This window comes from Melanaphis sacchari, unplaced genomic scaffold (genome assembly GCF_002803265.2).
Source record: "Melanaphis sacchari strain LSU unplaced genomic scaffold, SCAv2.0 Contig54_pilon_pilon, whole genome shotgun sequence".
Lineage (NCBI taxonomy): Eukaryota > Metazoa > Arthropoda > Insecta > Hemiptera > Aphididae > Melanaphis > Melanaphis sacchari.
Genome location: NW_020271380.1, coordinates 1,938,981 through 1,951,053, shown reverse-complemented (window position 1 = coordinate 1,951,053; position 12,073 = coordinate 1,938,981). Strand labels below are relative to the sequence as shown.

General features: G+C 24.6%; 1 protein-coding gene across 1 annotated transcript; it reads left to right on the top strand.

Moving 5' to 3' along the window:
* Window positions 1-2,807: 2,807 nt before the first annotated feature.
* LOC112599759 (tektin-4) lies at window positions 2,808-7,034 on the top strand. Its single transcript, XM_025346818.1, has 6 exons — window positions 2,808-3,031; window positions 3,109-3,415; window positions 3,479-3,693; window positions 3,784-4,009; window positions 6,443-6,597; window positions 6,704-7,034. Exons 1-6 carry the CDS (start codon window positions 2,808-2,810, stop codon window positions 6,915-6,917), a joined length of 1,341 nt encoding a protein of 446 aa, XP_025202603.1. The 3' UTR covers window positions 6,918-7,034.
* The last annotated feature ends 5,039 nt before the right edge of the window (window positions 7,035-12,073 follow it).

Genomic DNA, 12,073 nt, shown 5'->3' with positions numbered 1-12,073 from the left:
TGTTATAATTTTACTCAAATTAAACAATATTTCAGCAATGTAATGATATGAAAATTGTCGAATAAAATTTAGGTAAGGTTAAGCATTCTCAAGAAACATTGATGTTTAGTTATACCACAATTGATATACTACATATAATAGTAAAATATATCATTCATGGTGTGAATAGCTAATTAAACGGTAATGTTGCACCGTAAGTGTATAGTAAATAATTAATTAATATAATGAATAATGATTAAACTGTTAGAGAGTAATTAACAGTTTAACACATTAAAAACATAAAGTGGATAAAAAAAAATTAAAATAAACATATCTATAAACAAAATTGCTGTCTAAGACTAACTACCTGTATAACATAATAAATTAATCTACTGATATTTTGAAGCTAATTTTTACTTTTGTTCAATTAATTTCTAAATATGACTTTATGTTTTTATATTAAATACTTAGGTAGTTAATTTTTAGTTTTTATTAAAGCTATGGACTGTCTTAATTGAATATTCGAATAAAATGTATTTATAAATTAAATTTAAAATTATAAATAATTTCTGTTTATTCACTATATGTCTGATAGTTAATATGTAATTATAGAGTTTAAGTTTGTCCATTTTTAAGTTCACGTGTTTATTCAATTATTAGATTATTAGAACAATACATGTTTCCATATTCGATGTAAATAATTTAGAGTTTGATTTTTATAACTATTCTCTTTTTCAATTTTTGGAGTAGAAAAATTCCTTCAATTTTTTAATATTTTTTCTAATAATTAAATGAATCTAATTGGTATTTTTGAGATAAAAATTTAAAATTTCTAGTATTTTCAAAATTTAATAATTTTAATAATCATAAATTTTTTAACTAAGTATAAATACAACATATTTTAATCTATTAAAAAAGAATAACTATTCTTATATTATACAAATATCTTTTAGCATTGATTTATATCATTTTTTTAGAATCAACTTAAAAAGTGGGATAATTTTATAATTACTTTAGAAGGAAGAAACTAATATTCAAAATAATAACATTTAACTATTTTAAAATAGTATTTATGAAAAACATTTATAAAGTTTATGGTTATTGAAGAGAATTAACAAATTAAAATACTTTCTTTTTATTATAATGATAAAATATCTGTACAAATTGATTACGGTAATTTAAACTTAGTACAAAATAAAAATTATTATATTGTTTATTATAAAACGCCCCATTGTTAATGTGATATGCAATATTACAAGCACATCAGAGATTTTTGTTTAGGTTGTTGAACTATAGGTTCCGTATAAAAAGCAACTATTTCGTTTAAAATCATGGCCATAATTTTTTTTTAAATCATAGGTTTTATAGCTTTATACCAATTAAAACCTCACCCACTAGATTGTAATTATTATTAATTTACAACAAATTTGCATTTTATTATTATTTTTTTTTTTTTTTACCATATAAAGTTATAACTTATAACTAGTGACCGGAACTATACACAATTACATATACATATTGAGTTAATGCAGTATATTAAGGATTAAAAATGTCTCATTTGATATTTCAAACTGAACTGATTCCATAGACTAATTTTGCATATAATTTCCTATTTGAAAGGTTAAGGCATATTTTGTCATTAGTACTTAGTGCATATTTTTATAATTTTGATGAATAACTAAATCATTTCATCTCTTAATTCTGTAAATTAAAATTTTCAATTATTATCTATTTACAAAAAAAAAAGTATTGTTTTATAACAAAAATTATTAAAAATTAATTTTTCAAAGATGCACCTATACAAATTAGTATTTGTCCATTTTGTTTACATTGCATATTTGAGTTGTTGTCTCATTATTATGTTTGAATTGTTTTAGTTATTTTTTTTTATTTTTTTTTTTTTATTTGAAACTTATTTTGTTTAATGTATTTAAACTTGTAACCAAAAACTAAAATGATGATTTTTTATATATTGAAATATTTTGCTACCTAAATTCTCTGATGTTGAAATTAATTTTATTTTTTTTTTTTGATTTTAAATAAAAACATAATTAAAACAAAAATAACTATTTTTATTTTTTAATAGTATACATTTATGATATAGGTTACAATTATTTGTTTGATCCATTTTCTTCGCATATTTAACACATCATGTTTAATGCATATAATTCTGATTTCTATTTATAAGATAATATTTACGTTGCTACGATACTATTGACTGTTAAATCGGTAAGTTGTTTAATATTTTAAAATCTTGTGTTGTAAATATATCCTTCAAGAATTGTGATTTAAATAATTCATTTTATATTTTTTAAATCTTAATTATAGCATCAAATAGTATATATTCTTTGTTAAATTTTTTATTGGACATAAATTAATACATTTTTTATTAATTTACAATACCTGGTAAATTATAGTAAAATATAATAATTAACAATACCTACCTACTTAATTAAATCTTATACAACTCTAAATCTGTTTAAACATCAAGTATTATCGATTCAAAACGTTTTCTTTTTGATACGTTTATCGTTTTAAAGTTGTGAACGCGCTTCTTGCAAACCCAGATGCCCCGTTCTGGCACACAGTAATTGATAATCAAGCGTATTTAATTAATCATTTAGGTTTTTTACTTCCAACATAAGCAAAAAAAGAAAAAATATTATTTCTAATGTGTTGGTTTAACTATTAAAATATTTTAATAGTGATTTAAATTCAAAATACATACAGGTAATAATTTAATTATACTAAAAAATATTATTATCAAGACATTTCACTTTCGAATACTTATTTTTTTAGATTATTTTTTTTTTCAATAATTCATTATCATGGAAAAAATGTCAACCCCTAACCATCAGATCTCAATGTGTGATATGATTTCAAATGATTCATCTCAAATAAACAATCAAATCATCCACAAACCATGTATCATCCAAAATATCTGTGCGAATAATCCCGAAAAGGAGAAAACATTTTCTTCATTTCTCCAATGGCAAAAGCACAACGAAGTACTACTAAATCGATCAGTTCAGGGACATCATCAATTAAACGTGTAAGATTTTATAATTTAAATATAAATTATTTTAAAACTATTTGATTATAATACGTGATATTCACATATAAATTTAGGGTCGAGTATAACGTACAGCGTGCAATAAACACTATATCCGGTTCTGTGGATAAATGCATGTTAGATAGTACCAATAAAATTGCTGGTACGGCTAGAAACATAGATAGATGGAGAACATACATGTTTCAAGTCTTAAAAAACATGCAAAATGAAATCGATTTACTAATGTTAAGTAAAAAAAAAATTCAAAAAGCTCAAACGGCTTTGCGTATTATATGTTCTATATCTACTGAATGCTTAGAACGACGATCTTTTAGACTGGAAATGGATCACACTTTAGATCCTGGACAAGTGGAACTTCTTAAAGTATTATTTTCAATTTCAGTTAAAGTTTTTGATATATCAATTTCTCTAATAATGTATAAATAGGAAAAGGAACTAATTACCGAAATAGGAAATTTATTTTGTGACACATTGTGCCAGATAGAAGTTCAATTAGAGCGCAACAAACAAATGAAGATTCGATTAGAAAAAAATTGGAGTGATAAGTATCAATCATTTAAAATCGATACTATCAATTTAGGGTTGAATATTCAGGCGCCTATCATAATGTCACATACAAATGTTATAAAAGATTCTGAAAAGTATGAACGTTTTGTTAGCACAAAATACTTTGTATTATATGATTTTCAAATTTTAATATTCACATATATTATTTTATTTATTCATTTTAGCACTTGTTTATCAATACCAGAATGGGAAACAATTACTAAAAGTTTATATGAAGAAGGTATGCAAGTTTTAAATGAATCAAAACAATTGAGATCAATAGTCGACGATGTACTCAAGAAAAGCGCAAATAGATTGAGAGATCAAGCTGATAAAGTTGATATTGCTTTAGCGCGCTTCATATCCGATACACAACAAATTGGTCAAGCAATAGAAAATGATTTAAAACAAGTAAATAAATAATTTTAAAATAAAATGTTATTCTCAAACTATAAAATACTTCATCGCTATTAAATATTCAAACGTACAATAAGTATATTAGATCACAAAATGTATATATGTAAAACTTGGTTAAAGAAGCAACACAGAGGTATTTTCTATACTGAGTATAACATAAATACCTAATAATACATGAAATATTTAAGTCACATCACTATTATCTAGTTGAATACAGCGAAGAACTTATGGTAGAGTTGAGATAAATAAACTTTTTATGGATTAATTATGATGACTAACAAGATTGAAATATATTGTAAAAAGTTTTTGCTTTTTCGATGACTGAGAGATTTATTTCAATAAATTAGAATTTTGTTGATATTCGATTTTTTAATCGCGTTGTTGTAGTTCCTAAGATTAGATCTGTCGATGGAGTGATTTTTAAATAATTAATTTTATGTTTAAGTTGATAAAATTATTTTTAAAAACAAAAATTTTAAACACAATGAAACGAACATTAAGTTTAGATAAAATTTTGGGTCAAATTATTATTTATTAATATACAGGTTAACCATGTCTTAGAGTGAGTATGGACTGATTTGGAATAGTTAATGTTAAATTAATTTACATTTAATGAATTTAAAATATACTATCAATGAATATAATATATTCTCTTAATTTAAATCTGGATAATATAAAAATTAATAGAATTATCGGAATAATTCTTATTTTGAATTTGATTGTTAAGACAAGATATTTATATTTTTTATTTAATTTTGCACGTTTGTCAAAATCGATATTCGATATAATTTTATTTTATTAAATATTAAAGTATAAATAATAAATAGATCTAGATCTATTATAAAACAATAAATGATAAATTTGTGCTCTCTTATAATTTTTTTTTTTTTACATTTTATTTTTAAAGGAAATTAAAAAGTATAAAATGCGCATATAGTACCTATTTTACGTTACAATGAAAGAAATATAAAAATATCAATAAAATTAAATAACAAAGTAGTTTACTCTAATTATTTACTGAAGTTGGATATAAATATATAATAATATCAGAACTTCAAATTAAATATATTAAAACATGTTATAGTTAATTACAACACAATTAATTAAAATATATTTAAATGTTGGTGTTTATTAATAAAATTATCTTTAACTTAAGTAAATGTTTTTTATTTAAATTTTTATTATGTTTTTAACTCACTTAAATGATGCGTATATAATTGTTATTCTTTAAATAGGTACGTATTTTAAAAATTTTTATTTTAAATTTTACGATCAATTAAATATCAATTTTCATTACATGACTCTAATGTAAATAATTACAAGTTGAAGTGATTACGCATCTTATTAATTAAGTTGTCGATTTGAGTTCAATGTTCGTATATTTATACAATAACGTCGTATTTTACTTTCATATAAGACTCGTATTATCCACTAATAGTCAATTATTTATAATAATTTTAAACGTTATTAAGTATATTTTAGTAAATTACTTTTAAAAAATAATATAAGTACACTATTTCGTAGGGTAAAAGTTATTTTGATGTTGTTTAAAAATTAATTTCGTTACAGTTATTCGTAATTTGTAATTTACATCACCCGACACGTCAAATATGAATTTATTTGATGTGTCGAAGGCGAGAAACCAATCAGTTTTTCTTAATACAGTAGAACCTCAATTGAATATAGGATATTATTATATATTATCCACCTACTTGTTATTACACATTACATATTATAATGTTAATGCTTAATATGAATATAAGAATATTATTAAATATTATAGACTTATTATTTTTTATTGACAAATTGATCAATTTTTATTTAACGAATTGCTACTACACGCTTTTGTGCAAAGTGCATCTAAACGTCATTAAATTACGTACATATACATACTACATACTAATAGTAAATTGCAACCGGGCATGTGCGTCATGATATTTTACGCATTGACGTTCGAATACATGAATTGAAACGAAATAACATTTGGATAATATAGAGGGTTCGTATAACGGAGTTTGGATAATCGAGGTTCTACTGCATACTTTAATAGGACTTGTGGTAGCTATATTATTTCCCCCCTCCTCATACTTTGATTTTTTCAACTTTAATACGAATGCTATTTTTAATGAGTAGTTTTACATTTATAATTTTAATCAAATACGATTTATGAATTACATAATTGTATACATTATGTGTTATAATTTAAGACTACAAAACATAATAAAAATATAGGAATGATATTTATATTTAATTTATGCTTAAGTAAATCGTCGTTTAATTAACATTTTATGTACACATTAGACTTATTTGGTAATAAAGTTAACTAAGAAAATGTGTATAACATATAGCTGTGTATAAACCCGAATCTATGTTTTAATACATTTTATAATTGTAAATATCTGTTTGCATTGATTTAAAATGAACTAGGTAGTTCAACGATTAGGTGATTCGGAAAAATTAATCGGAAACCTCCTTCGCGTTATAACGAATATAGAAAATGCCAAAAAAACTGCTGAAACAAGGTTACACAATCGGCTGAAACGTCCAGAGGATGAAAACGTAAAGGATAATGCACAATTGAGGTATTTTGCATTAGTTCTATATAAATACAAAAAAAACCCTTATTTACATGGATTTTAAACCTATAATGTATGCAATGAAAATAAATAATATTATTTTTTCTTTTAGTCTTATTTTGGAAGTAAAAAACATAAGTGAACAATTAAACTCGCTTAATTATCAATTACACTGTGCCAGAACGGGGCATCTGGGTTTGCAAGAAGCGCGTTCACAACTCGAAAACGATTCACGTATCAAAAGAAAAACGCTTTGGATTGATAGTATTAGATGTCAAAACATACGATCGCATTATCCTTCTATGAACATATTAATTGGCCAATAAAACATTGTGATAATGGAACGCGTAGAATGAAAATAATTTTTTATGGCCCATAAAAGTTCATAATATACCATGATACAATTTACTGATACAATATTCACCATAAATAACTATTGGATATTAATTAAACGAAATAAACTCAAATTATCTGAGTAAGATCGTGTATTTATGTATATAATACACATTTTCAAACAATAAAAACACGATTTATCAAATTAAGTATTATTTAATTAAAATACGCACTGTAGTACAAATATTATATAAAATAATCGATGTTAAACTATAATCTTTTTACAATATACTTTATAAAACTACCTTACACACAAAGCGTGCTTAGTTTAAAAAGTTTCTTAAGTTATTATACACTATGAATTTGATTATGCTAATAGCAAAACAAATATATCAAATGTTTATATAGATGTCTACCTAACCTATATACACAAATTGTTTAAAATAACTGTTAATAAGTTAATAAAACCTGTATATTTTTCTAATTATAATCAATTATATAAATTATTTTCAAATTAATAATTAATATAATTAATAAATAGTAGGTACACATTTTTTTTTTTTTTTTTAATTCAGTAATTGTCAATAATACATATTGTTTTCAAATAATAGTCAATACTATAATTTATTTAAATAATTTTCAATAATAAGTACACATTTTTATTTCAAAAATAACTAACCATACTTACTTTTTTTTTCCAAAACAATATAATCTTTACTAAGAAAATTAACAATTTATGCTTAATGTACAATGAAATAATATGATAAAATTAATTATAAGTGCATAGTAAAATCTTAAAGGAGGGAGGCTATCCAGTGATATTATAATTAAATAAATTATTTTAACATATCAATAACGCATTAATATTTTGTTTTTATATTTATATAATGATATTAAAATTTTTTATATGATTTTAACTTGTGAAATTTTTAGATGACACGTTGAAATAAGGTTGAAAAGATTCACAATTATTAATGATTTTAGTCTAATTTATATTATGATGTTGAAAAATGATAATTATTACTATATAAAATTATTGTATAACTCTGGACAATTTGGTATAAATAGACAAAGCTCAAATATTTTGTGAACATTTCAAACATATACGAGTATTCATTATTGAATTACAACTAAAAACAAAAATCGTTTGGGAAAAATTAGTTATCATCAAGGTAAAAATCCATTGTCAAAAAATATTTAAATTCAAACAGTCATAAATAATTTATTTGATTTTTCTGATAAACATTTTTTTCTTTTATATGTATATATATATATATTATATATAGCTTGCAAATCATATAAATAATCTATTGTATTAAGCTTTTAAATTTTAGGTTTAAACTTGTCAAAATTTTAAATTTAGATGTTAATATAAAAATATCGGAACTATAATTTTTCGACATTTTTTAATTGGAAAATTAATTACTTACTAAGAAACTTGTTTTAAATTTTAAAGCATTTTACACATTCATAATTTTTATATCAATAAAAAACACTATTATAGTAAATAATAAATATAAAATTATTCAAATCAATTTCACTGGGTATCACTACGTCATATTATGTTAGAGTATGAACACCACCAATCAGCTGTACGTTTTTCAGATACTTACTGGACAGATTTATTTTATTATTTTTAGTTGTATAGATTATAATGAAATTCATACGATTTAGCAATATTGCTTGAAAATAAAATAAATTTAATGTCTGAAATTCGTGTTATGAATTGCTTCCATAACCACACCGAACGCAATCTTATCCAATTAATTTCTACATCCTTGATTAACTTCTATTACAGTGATATTTACCAAAATCGACAATAGATCATAAAATAATCATGAGATTATTTTTGGGTATAGGAGTTTTATACTGTAGACATAAATTTATCGGTACGCATAAAAATCGCGTTATGAAAAAAATATGTAAAGTTTTTCTCTTCGAGATGGCTGCAGGTCCTTCGGATGTCACTTTTCGAATAATCGCGATAACACTGGATTTCCTGAAAAGAATAAATCAAGTGCCGTTGGATCACGGAATACCAGCATGTATTTAGTGCTGGTTGGTGTCTAAAATGACATTTGCTGCAGTCCTGTATACGTAATCGTACACATGCATACAGATATTTTTTTTTATTTCATATTATAAAATGATAAAATATCGTGATATCATATAGTGTATTAATTTTCCCGTGAATTCGATACCCGTCACCCGACTGATATTCAGTCGTGTTTGATGAGCTCGCGAAACCGGCAGAGAGATGGAAAAAAAATAAATTCTTTTTTGTTTTTTGTAAGTAAACGCGACGCGCGTGCAGTCGTGAACCTTGTCTTCATTTGCATTGCGGGAACGGCTGTGGCGGCGACCTTCAACTTGGACCGCGAATACCTTACGCCGCACGGTCACACGGGTGACATCACCCGGATGATTGTGGTATTATTATCTTTATCATTTCACGTCGGGGGAGGCCTTTCACCTGTACCGGCTGTACCTATTCGCATTAACATATTATTATTATTAATACACTATTTTTATTGAACGTTATAGCGTCGTATTGGCAACGGGAATTATAGGCTATAGCCCAAAGGTAATAATAATCTAATATCGGTTTCACACGTACCTGTATAATACTGTGTAAGATTGCGACCGTAATATATATTTTGCATATTATGCATAATAATACGTACGAGATATGTGACTAAAACAGGATCGCTTATCTGATCGTAGTGTTTACAGAAAATTGGGTGACTGAAAAATAATGTATATATTTAAGCTAAACACGCCCCATCGTAAATCGTATCCTAAAGCGGATCCACTTTGATTTTTCGTGGGCCGAAATCTGCAAACAATGGTTTTGGAAAAAAAACGGGATATTTTAAACACGACATATATCATTCGAGTATTTAAACATAACATACCATGCACATGCACAAATATTGCAATGCACAGGTGCCAGGTGGTAGACTGTATAATATAGTTATTGCAGTTATACGCTGTCTAATATGTCTTGTGGAGAATGCGGAAATTGAGTAGTAACCTACTTAAAAGTTACAAATGCTATGCCTGTATATAATAATAAGCGTACAGGTCTCAAAACGCCGTTGTTTACAACGATTTTTTGAAAAGGAAGTACAGTTAAGCTTGAAATGTCCATTTTTAAGTTAGGCCAACAATATTCTAATTTGTTCAAAATACAAAATCACAATATTCTATAACACCGGTTACACCGTTTTCTCATAAGTATAATAATTATATCTAACACAGAAAAATACAATGACACACTCAATTTACCAATATTCAGTTTGTCTAAAGTACACTACTACATTGTCTACAGAATTAGTGCATAAATTGATTTTGAATATTTTAGTCACTGCGATAATCATAATAATTAGTTACTTTAACAGCATCTATTGATGCTTATAATATAATATGTAGGAAATTATCACTAAAGATACGTATTATTTATTAGGAACATTGTGGTATGGCTAAGCTTAATATGTTAGTTTCGGTATTGTATGATGCAATTACATACTTATATAATAAACATCTACCATTTATATAGCTAGAGGGTTTTTGGCACGTTTCTTACCCTCTCCCCTCACTTTAAATATATATTTCTTTAATTATTAATTATTCAAATTATAATAACTAATATTAACTTTATAACAAAATTATCGGGTACGCAACAACTATGATATATTATCATCCAAACCACAATTATAGAAGATATTTTCACATTAGCAATTAGACCCCCTCCCTATGTTTCTGACTATGGTAATGACATCTACAATTTAAAACTCAAATGAGATGAAAAATATTCCAATTATTTGGTTATTTAGTTAAAACATGATACTTTATACGTAATATTGTATAAAGTATAATAACGGTTTAATGATAAATATAATGATTAAAATTACTATAAATAAAATGTTTTTTTATTTATTTAAGTATTTGATTAAATGAGGTTTGAGTTACAGTCGTTAGTCGTTATAGATATCCTGTTTAATTTTTTTAATATTTATGACATACGTTATACATTATAATACATCTATTCATATATATATATAGGTATGGTGGAGACATCTATGTTAAATATTTAAATATCTACGACAGGAATTTTATAATAACTCAGTATATAATGTGCTTAATTAAAAAGTATAAAATATTAAACTTCTAAAATTACATACCTTATTCACTACACTATTGTTAGTAGGTTAACCATTTAGCCTTTTGTTAATAAAATAAAATATATAATAAACATATGATTAATATTAAATTATAATTCATAACTTCACCGTTACATAGGTTTTATTTTCAATTTTAATTTTTAAATAAAAATATACGTATCCGATCCTTCTTTTGTCTGCGTATTTAGTCCTAAAATAGAACCAGTTTGTGAATCACGCTATAGGTACTAATTGAGTGACCTGCTCTGCATATTCTTTCGCAGTATCCGTCTAACCCGTTCAATGTATTTATAAGCTATTTATTTATTATTCATACATGTTATCATCAGTAACATAATACTGTGTCAAAGATACTGGATTTTTTAATATTTTTAGTGGTACGAATTTTATTTAGATATCTGCAGATGAACACCGATTCAACCAGTTTTAAATAATTGATTCTAATCGGCTTTCTCTTGCAAGCTGTCACATAAACAAACTTAATTACAGCAGTGTTAGTAATTTTAATGGGTATTTTGGCGCCGGGTCTATAATTGATTATTAATTATTATCGATATTAAATTATTTATTGTGTTTACATATTTTGTTGCTACCGGAAAGCACATATTTAACTGTTCAATTTCATAAGGCCAAATACGTGAACCACATTTTTTAAATTTATTAATACGTCATGCGATTTAAAATATTGCTCGAGGATCAATCGTATTTTAAGAATATACAATATTTTAAAGGTTTAAATATATTTTGTGCACCTATATTATAATATAGTATATGGTTATTGGCTATAGAATACAAGTAGATTAATATTAATGACATAGCGTGAAATTCGGTAGCTTCATCCTAGATCCTGGGCCCGGTATATACTTGTGAGGTCATCCTCTTGAAAAAAAAAAAACAAAATCATTATCATTTACCTATTTTTTTTCTTCCTAATATTATGTTTATAATTAAACATTTTATTGAGA